This window comes from Diaporthe citri, assembly GCF_014595645.1.
Source record: "Diaporthe citri strain NFHF-8-4 chromosome Unknown scaffold_1, whole genome shotgun sequence".
Taxonomy (NCBI): domain Eukaryota; kingdom Fungi; phylum Ascomycota; class Sordariomycetes; order Diaporthales; family Diaporthaceae; genus Diaporthe; species Diaporthe citri.
Window position 1 is genome coordinate 2285345 of NW_025064846.1, and position 21636 is coordinate 2306980.

At 54.0% G+C, this 21636-nt stretch overlaps 9 protein-coding genes across 9 annotated transcripts; 4 read left to right on the top strand and 5 right to left on the bottom strand.

Moving 5' to 3' along the window:
- Positions 1-94: 94 nt before the first annotated feature.
- Positions 95-2979, bottom strand: INS49_000595 (uncharacterized protein; the record flags this gene model as incomplete). Its single annotated transcript, XM_043161432.1, has 2 exons — positions 95-2146; positions 2269-2979. The coding sequence occupies 2 exons, from the start codon at positions 2977-2979 to the stop codon at positions 95-97; spliced, it is 2763 nt and encodes a 920-aa protein (XP_043029938.1).
- A 368-nt stretch (positions 2980-3347) lies between these two features.
- INS49_000596 (uncharacterized protein) lies at positions 3348-4553 on the bottom strand (the record flags this gene model as incomplete). Its single annotated transcript, XM_043161433.1, has 1 exon — positions 3348-4553. One exon carries the CDS (start codon positions 4551-4553, stop codon positions 3348-3350), a length of 1206 nt encoding a protein of 401 aa, XP_043029939.1.
- Positions 4554-5682: 1129 nt separating this feature from the next.
- INS49_000597 (uncharacterized protein) lies at positions 5683-7467 on the bottom strand (the record flags this gene model as incomplete). Its single annotated transcript, XM_043161434.1, has 2 exons — positions 5683-7298; positions 7392-7467. The coding sequence occupies 2 exons, from the start codon at positions 7465-7467 to the stop codon at positions 5683-5685; spliced, it is 1692 nt and encodes a 563-aa protein (XP_043029940.1).
- A 789-nt stretch (positions 7468-8256) lies between these two features.
- On the bottom strand, positions 8257-10303 carry INS49_000598 (uncharacterized protein; the record flags this gene model as incomplete). Its single annotated transcript, XM_043161435.1, has 6 exons — positions 8257-8644; positions 8703-8796; positions 8855-9142; positions 9257-9272; positions 9445-10034; positions 10099-10303. The coding sequence occupies 6 exons, from the start codon at positions 10301-10303 to the stop codon at positions 8257-8259; spliced, it is 1581 nt and encodes a 526-aa protein (XP_043029941.1).
- A 1516-nt stretch (positions 10304-11819) lies between these two features.
- On the top strand, positions 11820-12552 carry INS49_000599 (uncharacterized protein; the record flags this gene model as incomplete). The annotated part of the gene is made up of 3 exons (XM_043161436.1): positions 11820-12159; positions 12217-12274; positions 12339-12552. 3 exons carry the CDS (start codon positions 11820-11822, stop codon positions 12550-12552), a joined length of 612 nt encoding a protein of 203 aa, XP_043029942.1.
- A 751-nt stretch (positions 12553-13303) lies between these two features.
- Positions 13304-14245, top strand: INS49_000600 (uncharacterized protein; the record flags this gene model as incomplete). The annotated part of the gene is made up of 1 exon (XM_043161437.1): positions 13304-14245. One exon carries the CDS (start codon positions 13304-13306, stop codon positions 14243-14245), a length of 942 nt encoding a protein of 313 aa, XP_043029943.1.
- Positions 14246-15140: 895 nt separating this feature from the next.
- Positions 15141-15865, top strand: INS49_000601 (uncharacterized protein; the record flags this gene model as incomplete). The annotated part of the gene is made up of 2 exons (XM_043161438.1): positions 15141-15521; positions 15749-15865. 2 exons carry the CDS (start codon positions 15141-15143, stop codon positions 15863-15865), a joined length of 498 nt encoding a protein of 165 aa, XP_043029944.1.
- A 706-nt stretch (positions 15866-16571) lies between these two features.
- Positions 16572-18011, top strand: INS49_000602 (uncharacterized protein; the record flags this gene model as incomplete). The annotated part of the gene is made up of 1 exon (XM_043161439.1): positions 16572-18011. One exon carries the CDS (start codon positions 16572-16574, stop codon positions 18009-18011), a length of 1440 nt encoding a protein of 479 aa, XP_043029945.1.
- An 82-nt stretch (positions 18012-18093) lies between these two features.
- Positions 18094-20709, bottom strand: INS49_000603 (uncharacterized protein; the record flags this gene model as incomplete). The annotated part of the gene is made up of 5 exons (XM_043161440.1): positions 18094-18362; positions 18464-19168; positions 19307-19896; positions 19951-20537; positions 20620-20709. 5 exons carry the CDS (start codon positions 20707-20709, stop codon positions 18094-18096), a joined length of 2241 nt encoding a protein of 746 aa, XP_043029946.1.
- Positions 20710-21636: the final 927 nt, after the last annotated feature.

Below are 21636 nucleotides of genomic sequence, written 5' to 3' on the forward strand. Positions count from 1 at the left end.
AAGGGGCCATTCGGGCTACCTGGGAAGTACGAGATTATATGCAATTCGAAATGCCTCCCCTTCATGGCCAGCACTCCTCCGTTGATGGTCGAAGTCAAGCTTTGTTCCAAATCTCATCTACAACCTCGCTAACGCGCTCCAGGACCCGTGGCCCAACCAACGGTCCAAACCGGCGCATCCTCTCGTTCCGAGTCATTGTGACGAATGCGGCCAGCCCATGGTGTCCTCGCTTCGTGTCTGTCTCAGTCTTGGGCACTTTCAGCTGCCCAGCCACCGTCTGTGCCGCGTAGACATTGAATCCCGCCCTTCGTAGCCAGAGCTCCCAAAGAGTTTCGGCTTCGATGAGAGCGTTCTGTATATTTGGGTCGGATTGGCCATGTCGGCATACAAGAGATGCAACCCATCTTGACAGTGTATCGTCACCGCCACCGATATAGCACACCAGAATATTGCACTGGAGCCCGCTCGCAAACCCCTGGAAATCAGTGAGTGCTGCCGCATCTGAGGACCCCATCTCCCGGAGAGTATCGTCAGGGCCACCCCCGCCTCCCACCAGGATGATCAATCTGTCGTACCGAAGAGCAATCTTTTCGATTCTCTCTTGCAGACCGTTCCTGGCCGATTGTGGACGTGGTTTCTGGCGAACCATTATCATGGATGTGATAGCAACTCCAGTCGATGGGGAGAGAGTAAGGTCCGCATCAAAGGCGAGAGGTGGAACTACCTCAGTACGGGAAACGGAATCTGGGCTCCAGACCGAAGTGTTGTGTTTATTGTAGTCGCGTTCCATCAAGGAGAGGCCGGGAAGGAGGCCCTCAAGGGCTCGTATCAGGTGTCTGGGGGCACGAAGAGAGATGAAGATTGTCAACGGAGTGGACATGGGCTTGAAATGTGGATAAGGCGCCCGAGTAGTCGACTTTGAGTGTTGTACAGACTCCGCTTTCTCTGCAATATCGGGCTCACCCGACTCGCGAGGCTTCTCAGATGGTTTTGGGGGAGGTGGGAGCACGTCTGTTGCATCTTTCACTGAAGGAAAGTACTTGCTGACGGACCACTTCTTTTTCGGTGCATGAAGCTCCATGAAGTTGCTCAAGAGTTTTGCAGACGCCCCCGGTGACCCTCCCAGAAGCAAAGATTGGCCGTTTTTACCGGCATAATTCGCAGACGAGCGCGGCTTTTTCGAGCTTGTGTTGTCCGCTGCATCGATTGCTCTCTTTTTTCTAATTTCAAGGGCAGCACAGGTGCGCTGCTTCGGTTTCTCCATTTGGGTCTCGATCTCATCATCCTCGCTGTTGTGTTCAAGTATCGCCAGTCTCTCTCGTTTCTGGACGAAGTCAAGGCTGTTGGGGACCTCGCCACTCTCGAGACGTTCGACGAATGTTTCGATCAGAGCGTCGGCCGCGTTGATTGTCTCCTTCGTCGAGACGGTGCTTGCACCAGAACCGATTGGCCTCCATACCAGCCTGCTCTCGGTGACGCTGTCTCGGGGCCATTTTGGGAGTCTAAAGAGTCCATCGTTGCCGCACTGTATCCACTTGAAAATAGCTTCTCCGTTGTTGACTAACCGTGCCCATTCTGGTTCAGGAATGGAAAAGTCCATGATAGGTACCGGAACGCGAGCTGTTGCATCAGCTGCCTGGAGCTGCTCCTGTTCGATGTTCCTCATTGTCGAGTCTGCCACACTCGCCAACTCATCTCCAAACTTATCATCCGAGAAATTATCAACAAATTTGGTAGTCAAATTTTCAATATCCATCTCGTCGGCCACAAAGTTTCCAAACACTTCTGATCCGGGCAGGAACTGCTCTTCGGGCGACACATTAGGTAGTATCGGTAGGTCCAGTTTGTGATCATCGAGATGTCTTTTCGTCAGTCGCTGCTGAGAAGTGTCTGCTAGAAGTTCCATCTCATCTTTCTCTGAAAGCTCTGTATCCAGGAACCTGTCAAGGATCGGAGACGTGGGCTCGCTCCACACGTCTCCGTAGTCTTCGAATAGTTTTTCTTCAGCGGCCTTCAGATCATCGGCGAATATCGACGAGCTTGGATCAGAAGAAATTGGTATCAGGTAAGCGTCATCTGAAGGAAAGAATTGGTTCTGTTTGAGCTGCGGGCTGATGGGCATTTCCAGCTTTTCCAATCCCGGGTTCTGTTGTGCCACCTGTCAGTCCAGCACGCAATAATGTCTTGATCGTTTGTGACGCTCCCTTTAGGAAGGAGGACGTCGTGTCAGGAGAGGGCATTTTGAAAGTCCTGTGCATGATTGCTCACCTTCACCCACTTGGTCTCCTTGGCCTGTTCCATGAGAAAACCCCACTGCTCCTCCTCGGTGTATCCGTCTTTGACCACGTCGGCGAGGAATTGCAGGGAGCTCCTCGTCACTCCAAGTTTCTCTCCTTCAAGCTTTCTCAAAAGGCCGTTGGCGTCTGCACGAGCAGATACAGGAAGCTGCATGCCCTCGCCGTCTTCCACGGTCACAGGATCGAGCGGGAGTCGATGGTCTCTGATATTGACGTCTTGCCGGGATGCCATTTGCTTGCGGAACTCTCTCATATCCCGCTCGTTATCTGTTCGAAGAATTGGTAATTCCAGCTTCAAGTTCTTGGTGTTTCCAGAGTCAATGACATCTCGTGTGAGCGACTTGACTTCGTCGTCTGTGAGCTCGCGACGGGTGTCGTGTAGGAGCTTCAGTGCCGAGTGGGCAATGGTCAATACTTCGCTTCGTAGCTGGGGTACTGGGAGCTCCAGATCTGGAAGATGACTGCAGTCGGTGAATCCGTCCTCGGTGGTCGTCGGCAACGTGTTTTGGACAGGCTTGCTGAGTAGATGGGCAATGGAGAATGAATTGAGGGTGTAGTCCACTGTCAAATCATGCTCATAGGCATATTGTAAGGCCTCATTTGGGGCATAGACAGCCTCTCCTGCATACGGATATGGCTGACCTGGTGGGACGCAGGCTTGGGAGCCGTCCTCGCCATCCATAATCGACGCTGGTGACCCGGATGCCTTTGTGCAAAAGACTGCGCATCAACGGGAAGAGCTAAGTAGAAATACTGGTGAGGTGTCAAAAGATTTCAGAGTGACTGGGATCCGTGGCAGGGCAGCATTTGGTCGCGGTGTGTCTGAAGATGTAATTCAGATCACGGAGGTGCAAAATGCCTACCTAGGTACTCTGGAGAGGGGAGGCGCGTCACATCACCGCGCTTGCCCTCCGCGCGCCTACCTCCTTCTGGAACTGTCAGGCACCTCAGGTGGCTATGAATTTTGACTGAAGCTGAAAGAGCTCAGAATTTGCATGAATGCAGACAAAAGCCAAAAGAAAAAGTCGGCAGGATGGCTCTGCCTCCTGTCTAACACCACGCATACTTCTCGTTGGCAACCCAGTCCACCGCCTCCGTCGGCTCGTCGCCATACCACATCAGACTCGCGATGCTGTCCTTCTCCCTGTCGACAAGCTCATGCTCGAGGCCGCTCCCCTCCGCCGCCCTCTTCAAGAGCTCCGAGGGGTTCCACATCTGGACGTCGAAGGACCGCCACTCCGCAGCCTCAGCCTGAGCAATCTGGATGATGGCCCTGAAGCCCTCGGCCACGTAGTCTTCCGGGCTCGCCTCGTCCTCCACCACGAACCTGAGGATGTGGAACGTGTTGCCCTCGATCTTGTCCAGGCCGCCGTAGTAGCCCCTCGTCCACACCGCCCAGATCCTCCTGCCCGGCTCGCCGAACAGGGCGCCCCTGACCGCGGGCGTCTTGTGGAAGATGTGCTTCGTCATGAAGTCCTCGCGCATCAGGTGCCAGAGGAACTGGTCGAGCTCCGGCACGAGTGCTGCGCACACCTTCTTGTCGCTCGACGGGAGGCCACTCGCCTGATGCCGTATCTTGCCCCGGAGGAGTTTCTCGTCCAGGTGGCACAGTACGGCGAGGTCGTGGTAGCCCAACGGTCTCGCCTTGGACGCCGGCGACGCCCCAGCCGCCGCCGCAACCGGCTTGAAACAAAGGTGGGTGCTCTCGAATGCTGCCCATCCGGTTTTGGCGTAGAAGGTCTTGCCGATGTCAGAGTACAGCACCGAGAATAGCGAGCGCGTGGTTCCGTTCTCCTGGTTCTGGGCCTCCTTGGGGCCCTTCCTCCCTTCGGACCACTCCGCCAGCTTCGGTCCCAGCTCCTTCATCATCCGCGACGCGTAGCCCTTGCCGCGGTACTGTGGGTTGGTGAAGACCGAGGCGATCCCGTGTGCGATGCCATCCTGCACGACCGGGCCATCGGGACCGAGCCGGCTGGCGAGGGCCCTCTTGCGTAGCGACTCGCAGCTCGCGTAGATCGGTCTGTTGTCTGGGGGAGCGTTCCTGTCTGTCAGGATCCAGTGCGTAACTCCTCCATTCTTAGCAAGAGGCACCGTCATCAGGAACTCCTCTCGTGCGAGATAGTCCTCGGTTTTCAGCGCAGGCCCCCACATGGGATGGTGGAGGCCCCAGACATGTTGTAGCTCAGCCCTGGTTGACTCCGTGAGCACCAGATCCGGATGCTCTGCAGAGGGCAGTCCATCAGCGGAGGATCCCATGTCTGCGCAATTCTGTTGGGATGCGACGAGAAGTAAACGACAGTTTTATCCTCTTCTCGTTTCTTTCTCTCTCTCTTCTTTCCCAAGAGGACGGCAACAACTGTCTTAGTTTCGTCTTGTGAACGAGCTAGAAGTATAGTATGTCTGGCTTTGGGCCCGGGTACCACAAGTTCCTAGACCGAGCCGAGTCATTCGGTCTGACAGAGATGCTAGGTAGAACTAAATGCGGGTAGCCCTTCGACTCGACGAAGCGACGTTGGGCGGGGGGTGGAGGGACTATTTGTGCGTTGGATACTGCCGTTTCTATCCTGGGACTACGGAACAAAGGCCAGGCCACGGGATGCAATGGTAGGGGTTCGATTACTAGAGTTAGGAAGCCCAAGGAGCGTTCCGGACTCTGATGTGAGATCTCAGTCCGGCGTGGAGCCCCCTGCATTTGGCAGAGTCCACATTCCTCCACCCCATACCAGGTCGGTCTGGAGTACCCGAATTCAAGCTTCCCTGTTCGTGTTTCCCCAGATTCGTAGGCCGGAAAAGGTCACGCAGGTGGACGACTCAGGCAAGACGCAGGAACAGCTGGAGGTGCAAGACTTGATCATGCGCGTCCTCCTCCAGGCAGTTTCGAAACGTAAACTTACGTCAAAATTAGCATCTCGAGCCTCCATGAACTTGGCGGCTGGTCGCTGCTGCCGTTGCACCAGACGAGGAAGGCAACCCCGGGGCGTAGCTAGTAGCTCGCGCCGGGTCAGACGCCAAAGGAACGACGCCGCATGCCTAAGCCGCTGGTTTCCGGCCTGGGGTCGTGGAGACACGGGCGGGCTGGCGGCAACAACAAGCTCACTATCAGCGCGGTGCAGGGTTCTCGACGATCTCGAGTCCATTCCTGCGTCAGATGGTTGCGGGGAGTCCGTATGGGATTGGACGGACGAACACGACCGCACATTCAGGTGGATCCAGGAGGTAGGGAGTAGTCTACCGGCACCGCACTGCATGAACCTTAGATAACATCACCGAGCTCGGCTCTATCATTGTACACGTCCTGGTAGGATTCATCACCGTATTGCGCCAGCTACTGTACTCGTCTTGTTCTATTACCCCGAACGCCAGCAGTCCAGCCGAGTGCCTCCCTTTAGTGACCGTGCCCGTCGTCCTCCTCGCCCCTCTGCTCCGGATCCAACTTGATCAGGGTATCGATACGCATAATGCTGATGCAGGCCTCCACCGCACTCTTGAGCTGTCGAATCTTGCTCATACTGGGCTCCAGGACACCGGCCTTGATCTCGTCCACCACCTTGCCCTTCGATAGATCAAGGCCGTAGTTCTTGTAGCTCTTCTTCCGTGCGACCGTCTTCTCGTCCTCGTTGGCGTCGCCGTCCGCAGTACGTTGCGACAGTGCGTGTCTCGACCGCAGCTGGGCGACCAACTCTGAAGCATCCTTGGCGGCGTTGACGGCGAGCGTCTTGGGAATGACCAGGAGAGACTGGGCGAACTCTCCGATGGCCAGCTGCTCCCGGGATCCCACTGTTCCAGCAAACTCCTCGAGATAGATGTGAAGAGCAGTCTCAACCGCACCACCACCTGGCACGATACTGCCGCTTTCCAGCGTGCGCTTTACCGCCATCAGGGAGTCGTGGACTGAACGCTCCATCTCATCCAGTTGAAAGTCGTTCGAACCGCGAAGGATAATCGATGCGGATGAGTGAGCCTTGGTGCCCTTGACCAGGATGCATTCGTCGTCAGAAATGCGCTCCTGCGAGACTTCCTCCGCATGGCCGAGGTAGGATGGTTCGAACTTCTCGTCGCCATTCAGGTCAGACAGGGTGCTCAGCATTGTGGCACCGGTGGCCCTCGCTATCCGTCGCAGGTCCTCCTTTTTGCATCTCCGAACAGCCATGGCGCCCTTCTCAATGAACATCTTCAGGCAGAGGTCATCGATGCCCTTGGTGGTCAGAATAACGTTTGCGCCAGCCTTCAGGATCAACTCCACCCGCTCGAGGATCATCCCAGACTCCCTCGCCCGGATCTGCTCAAGCTGTTGAGGGTCGTCCACAGTAATCTGCACACCCAGCTTCATGCGCTCCTTTTGGAGGTTCATGTCCAACACAGCGATTTTAGCATCCCTTACATTAGTCGTCATCGCCTGCGAGGCAACGGTGCAGTTCAAGGCGTAGCCCTTGACCAGTACAGACTCCAAAGCGCCCTTTCCGTGTGCCTTAAGTATGTTCACTGCCTTGACAGGGTACTTTGTCTCGTTCCTGTTGTTTGTTGTCTTCACCGCCTGCATAGCGTCGACGACCATGTTGCTGAAGAATTCGGAATCGGCGCCGATGACCTTGGAGGACATGGAGGTCTTCGCAATGTTCAGGAGTGACTCGCGTCCGAGGTTCTCGACTTTGACGCTGATGTTCTCGTTCATGTACTTGACAGCCTCGCGCAAGGCCAGACGGTAGCCCGTGATAATCGTCGTAGGGTGTATCCGGTTCCTCATCAGCTCGTTTGCCCTGCGCAGAAGCTCCGCCGCGATGAGGACCACTGAGGTTGTGCCATCGCCGACCTCCGAGTCCTGCTGTTGTGCGAGGTCCACCAGGATCTTGCCGGCAGGGTGCTCAACGTCAAGAAGGCTGAGGATAGTAGCGCCGTCGTTGGTGACCGTCACGTCGCCGATGTCGTCGACCATCATCTTGTCGAGGCCGCTGGGGCCGAAGGAGCTCTTGACGACATTTGCGATAGCTTGTGTAGCCAGAACTGGTGTTGACAGGGTCAGCTACGTTGTCCCACCCCGTCCACCGCGTGGACATCATCATGCTTCGCAGGTGGGAGACTTGCCGTTCTGGTCACGAATGTCAGACCCTGAGATCTTTTGACCGCCCAGGAAGAGGGTGCCGTTCCCGCTCTGCTCGAACATGGAAGCCATCCTGACCGAGTGTAGATAATCAAGCGGAACGCGTCCCAAGAAAGGTGTGCAGTGTGGGTGGTGAGGACGTTGAAAGCTGGCACCGACTGTCGCGTTCGCTACACGTCAATAAGGTTGACCCTGAAGCTTCCACACGACACAGCCAGCAGCCCAGCAACTTTTCCAACGGCTTGTCAGGTTCTTCCAGATCCGCCACGCAGCCAACGACTTCATTGGCCCCGCTGGGGCAGGGGGGACCCAGTGCTCCACCTTAGCTGCTGGCTGCCCCTCAATCAAGTACCTAAAGGCCCAGCTCCGATACGCCCCTGAATGGAAGGGCCTATGAAATCAACTGCCACTGGGGCCGGCCAGTCACATTTGACTCGAATCCATCAAGCCTGCTGGGACACTTCACGCAGCTCCAGTAAAAACTTCGAGTCTTCAACTTACCAGATGTTTTAGTGCAATTTGGCAACGCTATTCACAAGCTAACAGTACACTCAAAGGAAGTCAAGCAAGCAGAGTGCTCACTTGCATACACCATATGCCTTCAAACGGTCCTCATGGCTCAAACAAATAGACGACCAAAGTATCACTGCCTCTCCAGGTTCAGCTCGAAGGGACTCCAGAAGTCTGTCCTATACTCGGGGCTGCAGAGAAATCGGCAAGCAAGACATACTATCTAGTTATCCATATGCTGCAATTATTCTATTGAATCTTACCTCACAGATGCTTGTCCCACCGGTACCTACACCTCAGCCAGTTTATACCTGTGTGATCGGAATCCCCGCGAGTTGCATGTTCACTCCTTCAAGCCTTGGTCTCATCCTTATGAGCAGCCTCGTGGACTTCCGTGACACCAACAGGCCCCAGCTCGAGCTGCTTGTCGACATTGTGCTGCACCTTGTCCTGCACCTCCTTACCCTCGAACATAAAGGAAAGCTCCTCCAGAGTACGGTTGTGTGTTTCCGGGAACAAGAAATAGACGGTGGCGATCTCGACGAGGATCCACACGCAGTACACGATATAGTATTTCCACCCAATACGATCGAGAGCGATCGGGTTGACGTAAGTGTTGAAAAAGACGGCAAAGCGAACAGTCAGTTGTTCTAGAGCAATTCCCTTTGACCGCTGTGCATAGGGGAAGATCTCCACTAGGTAAGTGTAGGCGAGTGCGTTCCAACCAATGTTATAGAACCTGAACAGGATCAGTTTCTGAGTGTGAACATTTGATATCGAACACCACGTTAACTTACGGCGAGTAAACAAAGATAAAGACCAGCACAGGAATGGCAGCAGCCGCAGTCCCATCTATGGCGAAGCGGGCAGAAGCAATAGTCCACACGGTGTCTGTGATATGTTAGCAAGATGTATAACCAGATAGGGTTGATTCAAGGCTTGTACGTACAGACACAGGCGGTGCCAATCGTGCAGGTCAGGAACATGACCCGCCGAGGGTACCGGGGCGCAATCAGCGCAATCGGAACCGCGTTGATGAAGCCCCAGCAGGTATTGCTCAAGATAAACTTCTGGACCGTGTGATTATCCGTGATTCCGACCAGGTTGAGGATCTTCTTCATGTAGAAGGAAAGAAGACCGTTCCCACTCCACTGAGTGAAGAATCCCATAATGCCAGCGAGCAGGAATCGGCGCCTCATGGGGGCATCGCGGAACACGTCGGCCCAGACAAACGCCTCTGCCGTATGTTAGCTCTATTTCTCCAGCTGAGCCTCGCCTTGCCTGGCAAAAGTATCGCATATCCACCCAGGAAATGGACATAAAATCCTCGCGGGGCTAGGCTTATACGTACTGGCAGTGGCTTTCTCCTATTAGATCTCTTTGTCAGCTAAGTTTCTTTCTTGAGTGTTTTGGCAGTTCTCTTGGGAGGGGTGTTTTATGAGTTAAGACATAGGTCCTCCTAAGACATCTCTTAAAACACCTCTAGAGACACCTCCCAATACATTTGAGAATGGGAATTTGGGTGGGAATATAGCTGACCTGTGCGATGGTGCTTTGGATCTGTGCATACTCCAAACGAACGAACTCCTCCCCATCGTGGCCTTCGCAGTGGTATTTTTGAAGGATGGCGAACGCCTCATCACCACGGTCCTTGGAAATGAGCCAACGTGGACTCTCGGGGCACCAAGCCATGAACGAAAGCTGGCACGCGCTGGGCACGAACTGGAGGAGCGACGGCAGCCTCCACGCCCACGTGCTCTTCATCTGGAAGGTTCCATATGTGACCCCAGCAGCGATGATGGCACCCACGAACCAGCTGGCGTTGAACAGGGAGGTCATTATGGGGCGTTCTTTGGCGTAGGCGAGCTCGCCAATGAGGGCAGACGCGTTGACGATGGCGAAAGGTATCCCGAAACCGAGCACCCAGCGAGAAGCGAGGAACATGTCGACGTTCACGGCTCCGGCTTGCATGCCGGCGCCAAGAGTCATTACAAGCGAGGCCGCGACGATGGTCCACCGTCGTCCGAGAAACTGCGAGACGGTAGGGATGAAGGGAATAGACATGAGCGCACCAAGGGAGTACATCGCATTGAGTAAGCCAAGACGATCTCCAGACGGATTGCCAAAGTCTTGAAAATGAAGCCATTAGCTGGGGTCGTAGCTTGATAGGGTTGGAGACTTTAGTGAACTTACAATCTACCCATGACTGAACTGCCTGGAGAGAGTTCATCATCGAGGAATCGAAACCGGACGTCCACTCAACACCCAAGCATGTTGGCACCAAAATCAGGTACAAGAATCGCAGGTTCTTCTTCTTGTACCATTCTATGGGATCAGCACGAGCGATGTTGCTGAGCCTCGGGTCGGCTGCATGCTCTTTCGTGGTTCCAAATGCCATGTCGTCTGATGGGCTGAGCGCTCGCGTCGCTCATGTACGTGGTCAAGAAGTAACTACGAAAAGACGAAGCAGGCAAAGTTGAAGACATAGGTAGGAGCCCACGAGGCTTTTGTGTATTGAGGTCAGCAGAGATCGGCCGGCCGAATACCCCCCGCGGAGGAGGAATGACGGGTGATCGCGTCTTTATGAGAATATTTCGTGATTGGTTACCGGCTAAATATCTCGACCAGGGAGTACATTTCCCAGGTCCTTTTGGTCTTGGTCTTCTTGGCGAGTGAGAACGAAAACACCTGAGGTTTCCCCGCGCAACACCTGTTCGACGGGTAACTGACGGCCGAGGTCGCTGTCAGACCACCCGGGCCAAATGCAAGCGAGGACATGGTCTACTGCGTCCAGGGACCACAGCTGGTGGAATTGGTTTGCAGGGTCGTAAAAGGAACTAAAAATCCTCAAGGGGACCTCAAGCATTCTGTAATGTCCCGTCGGAAGATCAATGTGGTGTAGTGTAAGCCGTGAGCGTATAAAATGGGAGGAGGTGGAGATGCCAAGCCGTCTAGAATCCGGGGTAGTGACACGGAGAATCTGGGGAAGGCTTGGGCCACTGATCCTTCCCATACGGCAGTGACTCGGCACTTTTGGGGTGTCTTGAAGGATGGTTAGTAATTGCACTCACTTAAAGAGCAATGTAGTTTGGCAGTGACTCAGTCCAAGTTTCACAGCTAGCCTAGGAAGACATGACATAGATTTCCATGAACGCGTTGACATCTCAGGGTCCTGAGAGACAGGCTGGCTGGTCAATGTCCAAACTCTATATTTCTGCCGAGTTGTATCCAGAGAGATGCTACGTGCCCGTCATAGTGGGTAGGTCAAATGAAGTGCATAAGGGGAAAAGGATTACATACCTTGGCAGCTACACCAACAGCAACGCCCTACACCAGTGAATAACGACATGTAGGCAAATGCTGAGATACACTGAATTCCTGAGCCTTGGAGTTTGAAAACTGGGCTCCCACTTACAGCAGCATCTCCGTGATTCCATCCATTCTCACAGCTACGTAATGGTGAGGGTCAATGGTGAAAATTCGACGGCGGCAGGAGACCAATCTAGAACTGAAATTTGGGATAGTCCGAACACTTCCAGGCCTACCAGGTTTGGAAAATTAAAATAACAGTTGGAGAAGCTTCTGGTCACACAGCATCTTAGGAAATTATAGTTCGGCAGACAGCCGTTTACTTCAGCCAAGCCCTGGTAAGAGCAGGATGTCAAATGGGGGAGTGTCACCGTCAGAGCCCCTGCACATGATATAGACGAGGTAGCGATATTTCAGATCAAGTTCAGCACATAAGATGCAAATGTAGTAGTCACACCTCTCTTAAACTATGACTAGCTGGAGCTTCGCCTCCAGTCACAGTCAATGCAGGAGTATATAAAGGCCACACCATACCGGCCTGCCCTCTTTTCTCGCCTTTTTTGCTTCAGAGCAGCCACGATTCTCCACAGACCTCTACGGCATACATGCAGATTAGCGGTGGGGCCATTCACAGTCCTGTTTTCAAGATGAATCAACAAGATTTGAAGAACGTCCCCTTCACCGAAGACCCTACTCAAAAAGAGCTGACGGCATACGCGACTTTCACGGAGTCGTCCTATACTTCCAAATTTTGCGATCACTTCAGAAAAAATGAATCGGTCTACGTGGTGGAGGATGAGACTTCGAAAGACAAGGAAGTTCAAAGGGCCAACAAGATTCATGTGGTAGAAGAAGACGCCGAGGAAGGTGAAGGCCCGATTGAGCGAAAGGACTTGTACACCGTTTGCCACAGCGTCCTTGGAAAAGACGGCCAGAATCTGAGGGGTTTCTGGGCCATCGAGGTAGGAGACACTCACATGACCGCAAGAACTCCGTTGCCAGTTTTCCAGTTCGGAACGCTTGGCCTTGAGATCCACCCCGAGAGAAAGGGCATCATCAGGTCAGTTTAGCGAATCGCCCGGTTCAGTCAGCTTTTGGTCGCGGCTAACCTTGACACGTGCAAGACTAGGGACTTGGGACGTGGAGCTCATTCTGAAGACGTGCATCAATTATAAAGAAGGAAAAAACATCATGAAGAAGGTCAGCGGTTCGGCAATCTCTGATGAAAAGATCCGGTTTCGGTGGTGCTTGCGGGGCCCCACGATTGATCGTGCGACTGATGCTGAGCCTATTCACAAGCGGGCTGTGAACAAGTGGAAGTCACTTTTCAACAAGTGATGTTTGGAAAGGGAGGGAGATAATCTGAGAGCTGGGATTATGGCAGATGATGGTTGACCCAGAAATAGACCCGGAGACAAGCACAGGAAGATAGGCGCATCATGCCGGATGACTGCTGGATTCTTCAAGTCTAGCAGCTTCTGGTTGGGCGCCATGCCATCTACACAGAGTACGGCATGCTGACATCTCTGATAATTTTGATCGTTAATTTTTGGAAATATCATCTTGGTATTAATCATCAAGGAAGCCTTCTTCGGACATGTGAAGTCTTTTGATCTGGCTAGTTCTACAGTACCTCGATAATCCTCTCGCCGGAGCTCCGTGGATAATCCATGGTGTGGCTTCCCGCGCGGGAACCAAAAGGGGCCAGCGCCACTCCCAGGCAGTACGCTTACCAAGTTGAAGGACTACCCTCTACTTCATCAGCGAGGATACTCCTAGGTAACAAGTGAGCCACTCGATGTGGCCATTGTTGCAGGCGCCTTACCTCGCGTCGCGCCGCCAGCGGTTCGCCGCCGACAATGCTCTGGATGGGAGTGATATACGACATAGGGAGGATGAATTGCAAGAAATATAAACGCTTTGTTTTTCCTCTCTCCAGAAGGTCCACCGTATCTCTTTCCAAAACCATCAGTGAAAAGTCTCAAGAGGGCTCGTGTCTTAGTCTCTAGTATAGCCAGTCACCTGTGAAAACACTCGTCGCTCGGAAACGCAAGGTCAACGCCCATAACTTTCGTCACACACCAACATCATGCACGCAGCTGTTGTCACAGAATTCGGTCAGCCGCCAAGGTACACCGAAACCACTAGCCTACCACCCGCTTCCCCCGAGCAGCTCCGCCTGCGCGTCCTCGCCGCCGGCGTGCCCAACGTCGCCGGGATGATAGCAGCAGGGAAGCACTTCATCACCGCCTCGCTCCCATACATCCCCGGCATCGACGGCGTAGGGGTCGACGAGACCGCCAGCCCGCCGCAGAAGTACTATTTCTCCACCCTGCCCGCCAACACGGGGTCACTCTCAGAACATGTCAACGTCGACCGCAAGTCCGCGGTACCACTGCCGGACGGCACGGACGAGACGTCTGTTGCTGCGCTGGTGAACCCCGCTCAGAGCAGCTGGATGGCCCTCTGGCACCGGACGAGCAACCTGCCTCGGGGGTGGTCCGTTGCCATCCTGGGTGCCACAAGTGCGAGTGGCCGAATCGCTGTTGGGGTTGCGAAGGCACTCGGGGCCGGTCGTATTGTTGGCATAGCGAGGGGTGAGAAGGCACTCGCAGAGGTTGATGGTCTGCATGAGAGAATAGTGCTGGACAGCACAGACCCGGCCAAAACCGACTTCTCAAAGCTGGGTGGTCACGTGGATGTAGTCCTGGACTACGTCTACGGCCCGGCCATGCTCGCGCTTCTTTCTGCGCTGAAACCTACGACGGAGGTTCAATATGTCCAAATTGGGGTTCTGAGCGGAGCCGACGCCGCGTTGCCTGCTGCCCTGCTGAGAAGCAAAATGATCACCATGAGAGGGGCCGGCCCAGGCTCGTGGACAATGGCACAGATGGCAGGAGAGACAGCAGACTTGCTCCAGGCGGTGCATGGGTTGAAGGCTGATTCATTACACATTGCAAGGTTGGAAGAAGTGGAGGCTGTGTGGAACAGCCCTGATGTAAAAGGGAAGAGGCTTGTGTTTGTGCCTTGAGTTACCTCGGAACAAACATGCGGGCTGTGATGTAGTGAGGCTGTTTGATAAAAGACATTGCTACGCGCATTTGACAAATCATGCTTCACCGACTTTTTCTTCGTCTGATTACGAGAGCCATTAAACTACATAGTTTGATGGGAGAAAACTTGATTGCCCCCAACCGTGTTTTGATTCCACAAAGCCACGTTTGGGTCTCATGTGAGACTCTCCGGGCCGTAGGTGGGGCACTGACAACCAGGGGCGCTCAACATAACACGAGTTTGTGCGGCTCTTTGTCGGTGTAGCCCGGTGAACTTCATCCTGAAGTCGGGTTTGGAGGAAATGGATCATGTACGAGTCGATTGTCTGTACTGTTCCACCTCAGGAGCGTCCAGGTGGACAGGCGATAAAAAGAAAACACCATTGCCAGACCACTGAATCGACTGCAATGAATTGATGATGTCTGCAAAGTAGAGGACGGCGCCTCATAGAAGCATTTAGAAACGTACATTGTGGAGCAGCCCCCGGATCAATGTGGGCTTTGAAGCGACCATCATGGCCATGCATAAAATACAAGACATGTGTATCTGCGCGAGAAGACAGAAAGCTTTCTACAGCCCCCTGTTGTGAATCACAATCCCAGATCTCCAAACTGATAGAGGACATCAAGGTCCACAAACAAGATGGCGGTTACGCAAGCACATCTTTTTCTCTCGTGACCCAAGCTTCCGTAGAGACGAAGAATGCTTCCAAGTTGGGCCAGTCATTTCCAAGGACGCAGCTTACTTCTTCCAGGTCTGTATGTAACCATGGTCTAGCACGTCGACTATATAAGTCAATTGCGGACGATCAACTTCAAGGTGCAAGGACACAGCTCCACAGTCCACAGCCCATATTCACCACAACGACGAACATGAAGGCGACATCATTTCTTCCTCTTCTCCCTATTGCCTCCAGCCTGGTCACCACACACGAGGAGACCAATCCTTGGCAGCCCGGGGAGCCCAGATGGCTCATGTACAATTTCCACTATACAGGGAGCGGAGAGCAGGAGGACGCATTGTTCTTCAATCTCACCAGCGACCCAGGATCCTTTGAGACTCCCGTCAGAGCTGAATGCGAGATATTAAGGGCTTGGCAATATTGGCAGCCGTGCTCGATTTGGATCGCGGGATCGGCCGACGGGAACCGAGGCGTCTGGGTCATGCCGCTGCCCACGAGCACCGCGATCAACATCCAGATCAGGCACTCCTTCGTACAGAAGTCTGACAATATTCACACTTTCTACAACATGGTAAGTTGATTGTGGCACTTCAAGATCAAATATCTTTGAGGCGTATCTTGCAAGTTCCTCGCTCCACTGGTGTCGTAGTAGTCGTGCTTGTGAGCGTCAACTGCATGCACTGCTCGCACATCAAGGCTGGCTGGGCCTTGACTACCAAGAACTTCTGTGGAAATCCTACAGTTTTATGACCTTGGAATCAACAAAACTTTTGCTGACTGTCCTGGCAATACGCGAAGACAGGCAGTTACAGCGCAAATTGGCAGGGAGTAACGTCTCCGACAGATCCAACCGTCTACCCCCTGAAGGAAGAGCATTTTCAGCTCATTTTTCCAGAACCTGGGAATACTCATTGAGTGGTGAGAGGAGGTACTGAGGGTATTCGGCAGGATGATAAGCTCAAGTTTGCAATAAACTTCCTTTTTCCCATGTGTGCATGCTAACACTTACAGATACTGTGACTTGATAATCTGACACCAACATACGACCATCAGACCCAAGAAACATCTCGAAACCTTGCATGCCTCGCTGGATTGGTCCATGGTAATTGGAGGCTGTGAGAATTGGGAGGGATGGGGTGGTCGCTGAGTGAATCCTGCGGGTTATGCTCGTGGTGATAGTGAAGGTCGCCTCGCAATTTGACCCCATCGAACGGGACAGGTCTCATAGCACAGGGCCTCAAATGTTTTCTCCTGATTATCATGATTCAATTAGCTCACCCCTTCTGAGGTTTCGAGGGAAACAAGGTCTTGCTGCGTATACCTCCATTTGTATGCAGATATCGAACTCGAGAATGATGAGGGTAGAGACGGGCTAGCAGTAGAGGGAACGGCGGGAGCATCGGGAGCCCCACCCACAGCAGTGTCTCACCGGCCGCTTGACTGATGCAATCGGCGCCGTCGAGTAAGCAGTACCAACAACCACTCCAGAGCAAATTCACTGTGACTAGAAAATAACTTGAGTTCCCCAAACCTTGAGATCGTCGGTCGATTCTGCTTTTGCCATACTGCAGCCCTTATTGGCATCCGTTGACCCCATACGAGTGAGCCAGCTGACACCGCGATGGCTGTCACCATCTCAGACGCCGCAGTCGAGGCGCTGAAGCCTGTCCGTTTGCCAGACGACGCGTCACTGGTCAAATACGAGGACAGTCGTCTCACTTGGCTGAGCGAAGCTAGGAGCGGCAGTGAAGATGCAGGTAGTGTCAAGACAGAAGAGATCGTCCTCATCGCAGAGCTTTCAGGCGGAGGTTATCTCATCCTCGCCCTAGGCCAAGGCGAAGAAGGCGCCGCGGAGCCCTTTCAGCTGTCATCTTTCACGGCACCGAGCCTGCCGCAAGATTTGATCGACCGATTTCTCCTCAAGAAAATTCCGGAATACCTTTCATCCAGCAGAGATTCAAGCCTGGACGTTATCCTTTCCTCGAAATCCGGGACAGGCCAGGCCCAGAAATTCTACGACACAGTGCTGCAGCCTCTCCTGGGAGCACTTGGCCTCAGAGGCGAAGGGGCATCGGCAGGCGTTAACTCTCCAGCAAACGGGAATGTGTACCAAGTGACCATCACAAAGGATGCAGACAGTGTAAAGGAGTTTTCACGAGAGAGATGGGGCCGTGATGAACGGTCTGCCGGTGGTAGTGGGACTGTCATCCTGCTCGCCGGCGATGGGGGCATCGTAGATCTCCTCAACGGAAGCACGCAGCCCACAAAGCCAGCGCTGCTGCCGACCATCGCCCTCATCCCACTCGGCACCGGGAACGCGCTTTTCCACTCCTCACACAAGCCCCACTACGCCGTGTCCGACGGGCCAGCACCGTCGCACCTGGCCCTGGCGCTCCAGGCACTCCTGAAGGGCAAGGCCTCCCCACTGCCGACCTTCGAGGCCTTGTTCCCACCGGGGTCCCATCTAGTCGAGGAGAAGAAGGAACCCACGGAGGCCGCCCCCGCGCCGGTCTCCCAGCTCACGGGGGCCATCGTCGCCAGCTACGGGTTCCACTCCCAGCTCGTCTGGGAGTCCGATACCCCCGCGTACCGGCAGCACGGCGACAAGCGCTTCGGCATGGTGGCGCAGGAGCTTCTCAAGGAAGGGCACGCCTACGCCGCGTCGGTCGACACGCCCCCCTCCTCCTCGTCTGCTCTCAGCACAACCACTCGGTTCAACTACATCCTCGCCACTATGGTGTCGAGCCTGGAGAAGACCTTTACCATCTCCCCGGAGGGCCGGCCGCTCGACGGAGAGCTGAGGCTTGTCTACTTCGGCGACGTGGGAGGGCAGAAGACCATGGAGATCATGATGGCGGCCTATAACAATGGGGCACATGTCGGGATTGAGGGCGTGGGTTACGAGGCTGTGGAGTTTGTGAAAGTGACCACCCATGAGGAGGATGCGAGGTGGAGGAAGGTCTGTATTGATGGGACGATCGTAGAAATACCGCAGGGTGGATCGATGACGGTCAAGAGGAGTCCTGAGCCACGGCTTCGAGTCCTGGTGCTGGGAGCTTGACTTTGGCTGCTCAAGATTGGATAATGCATGGGAGCAAGAACAACATGGTTGGGTGTCGTCGTTTCAGCAGCACCTTATAGATTTACGATTCCATCAACTTCCTTGCCCTCTTTTCCATGAGATCCTCGAATTCTTGGACACCATTTTCGAGTTTTGTGAGTATGCCACCCCTCAGCCTGCACACAACTCTCCGTCTCAAATTCGCTTCCTCCTCGTCCTCGTCCGTATCACTGCTCGGGTCGTCAATAAGACCCTCCACCGCACCCCTCATGAACCATCTGTCGTGGGATACTACAATCACTGCGCCCACCCAGTGATTCAGCGCCTCGCGCAACGCGGTGACCGTCTCATCTGTAACGTGTTAGCAGCGTTCAAACAAGGTGCTACTGATACTCTGTTTACATTTACATGCATCGAAAAGAGAGGATTTAAGTGGAAGCGGGAACACATACAGTCTAGGTGAGTCGTCACCTCGTCCAGCACCAGGCAATGCGGACGCTTCCACAAAATCCTTGCCAGCTCGCATCTCACCAGCTGCCCACCGGAGAGTTTGCGGATGGGGACGTCAGAAGCCAGACGCCCAGGGAGTCCCAGTGACCCCAACATGCCACGAAGCTCGCCCTCGTCGAGGTCACCTTCGACTTCCCTCATCAATAGCGCCAGGGAGGTGAGGTCAGGCTCGGAGTGGCCCAGCTGCTGGAGTTGCTTGACCGCCTGCTGGCTGTAGTATCCAAGCTTCAGCCGCGGGTGTGTCGTAAGGGTCCCCTTGGTGGGCTTCTCCTCGTCGACGAGTAGTTTGATCAGTGTCGACTTGCCGGCGCCATTGAGCCCCAGTATCCCGATCCTGTCTCCCATGCCCACAGTCAGGTTGATGTCTTGCAGAACCGCCGGAGACGATGCCGCTGCCTTCCTCCCTCCTGCGGAGTATCGGAACGTCACGCCCTCTGCGGAAATCAGAGGTCCTGGGAAACGTAGTTCGGGCGGCTCTGGCAGTGCGATGATCGGCGGCCTCTCATCCTGCGGGATCTCGACCTCGGCGCGGCTGCTGAAGTAATACCCCGGAAGGTCTCTGTTGAGTTTGAATCTGCCACCTTTGGCGCTGGTTTCTACGCCCCAGCGGTCATCTAGCTTTTTCTGTCTCATCTTGGCCTGGCGGACTGGCAGTTTGTCAGTCGATATTTTGGCTCCTATCATAGAAGGGAGAGGCTCAAGGGACAGCGGTAGCGGGCTTTCGTTACCGCAACGTCTCACAACAGTTACCCTCCAATCGCCTGGCCGGTAAGAGAATGACTTACTTCGATTTTCGTCATCGTTCTTCTTTCCCTCTCGCATATTGCGCTGGATAGTGGCTGAAATATGGGCCTTCTGTTTGTCCTTGGCCTCCTTGACTTTAGTGAGATGCAGCTTCTTCTCAGCCGTGCTGGACTCGTACGTCTGGAAGTCACCATGAAAATACACCAGGTCTTTGTCCTTGATGATCAGGAGATCTGTGCATATAGATGTGAAGTCGCGATCGTGGGACACCAGAATGAGAGTGGGAGGATCGGGTAAGTCTTCGAGGGACTGGAGGTACCTCTGAAGCCAGATTATGCCGAGAAGATCCAGGAAATTGGTCGGCTCGTCGAGGATCAGGATATCTGTCTCCTGCAACAGTGCTATGGCTAGTGCTGTCCGCATTTTCCAACCACCCGAGAGCTCAGACACGGCCTTTGACTTATAGGCCTGTGAAAATCCAAGACCAGCGAGGATCTTGTTGGCCCGCGACTCGATGTCCGCGATCTTTGATGGCTCTACTTGGACCTGGAGTTCTGCGAGAAGGTCCGTGGCTTCCTGAATCTCAGTCTCCAGTGTTTCATTTGATATTTCCTCGTCCTTCTGCTCTTGTCTGTGAAGTATTTAGTACTCACTGTTTCTGACAGCAGTTTTGACTGAAACTCACAACGCCGCTGATTCTGCGACTACTTTCTCAAAAGCGATGAGCTCCTTCCGAGCCTGCATCCCTCGAGCACCACTGCGGAGCCGTGCATTTTTGTCAACCACAAAAAGTTGCTTCTGCAGCCTCTCATGCTTGACTTTTCTCAATGCTTTCACCGCCGCCAGCCCTTCCGGGCTGTTGACTCCGTCGGCCAGGATTGCGATCTCTCGCTCGAGCTCGTCTTTTGCCGTTGCTTTGTCTATAACCTCTTGAAGGACGGTGTTCCCCGAGCCCGAACCCGCTGCGTTGTTGCCCGGAGAGAAATCGGCGTTAGAATCATCAGCATCGGTCTGCTGTAGCATTGCGATGCGGGTCTGCTCAGGTATTCCAGGGATCAATCTCTCTCCGATGGCCCTCAGCAGTGTCGACTTTCCAGAACCGTTCTTCCCGACCAGTGAGTATCTTTGGCCAGCCTTCAGCCTTAATTTGGCATTTGAGAGAATTTCTGTGCCATCAGACTTGGCAGCCTTCGCCTTGCCTTTGCCTCCTGGAGTCTTGACGCCAGGGGGAGCCGCCGAAGCCACAGTGATGTTCAGCCCCTCGATATCCAGCTAACCACCGGCTCTTAGAATGAGATTTGGGATACGTGAAGCTGATAAAACTTCTAGGCAAAGGGTCAACTCTGAAGCATACCTCTCGGTAGTTTGGGCTTTCGATGTGAAAGCGTGTCTGCTTGCAGGAGACGAGGATCGTCGCCACGGACTCAGCCGCCATGGAAGTCATTGTGAATTCAACAAGAAATGACGGGTTTTGAAAAGAGACTGATGATGATGATTATGATGGTCTGGTTGCAATTCTTGTAAGGCGACACGATTTCTGTTCTAAGCCAGACGACAAGTAGATTCGGAGATGGTGATGGAATTATCGCATTCCCTTGCGTCCCTGCCATCCCGTGGACGGGACGATACCGACCGGCCTCCTCCCACTCAAACAAAGTTACCCCTTTTGGCAAGCTCGTGGGCAACAGTGCGGGAAGCTTGGTGGTGTGGGGTAGTGAGTCACACCGAGCAAGTCCACAGCGGGTGTCTCGCCCTGGAACTGTGCTGTACGCTTGACGTTCCACAGTCGTAAGCCCGTGAGGTGATGGACTTCAATTAACTTGCTCGGGGCTAACTCTTTGCCGATTTTTTCGGTGGAGCGCCGTCGCAGGTCGAGAATACGCGTATAGCGGTGAACTCAGAGGTCGAAACAGGCCCTTCACCATCTCGCTTGGCTGCCGTCATCAGGGCCCTGTCTAATTGCAAGTGTGCTGCTGGGGCGGGAACGTTCGGGTCAGGTACGTCGAAGTACTCTTAAGGAGTAAGTGAGTTAACAAATTGGGCCGGAGGTTTCTCCATCCCTACATATATATGTAACATTTTGATGTCAGACCCTATTATCAGTTGCACGATCTAGATACCTACTTTGCAGGGAAACCTCAACTGACGAAGGTTGTCGTTAGTTACGTCCCACCAACGAGTTTGTAACGTCCGCGGCCCACGCCCTCATACGCGCATGTATACGTCTAAACCTGCCACATAAATCATAGTAATATCGTTTGGCTACAGGTCAGCGCTGCGTGGGAGTGGTGTCAACCACCTACAAAGGTGATTTACATATCTCACATGCATGTATCATCACCGTGCTCTATGGGTGTCCGACTAGGATTTC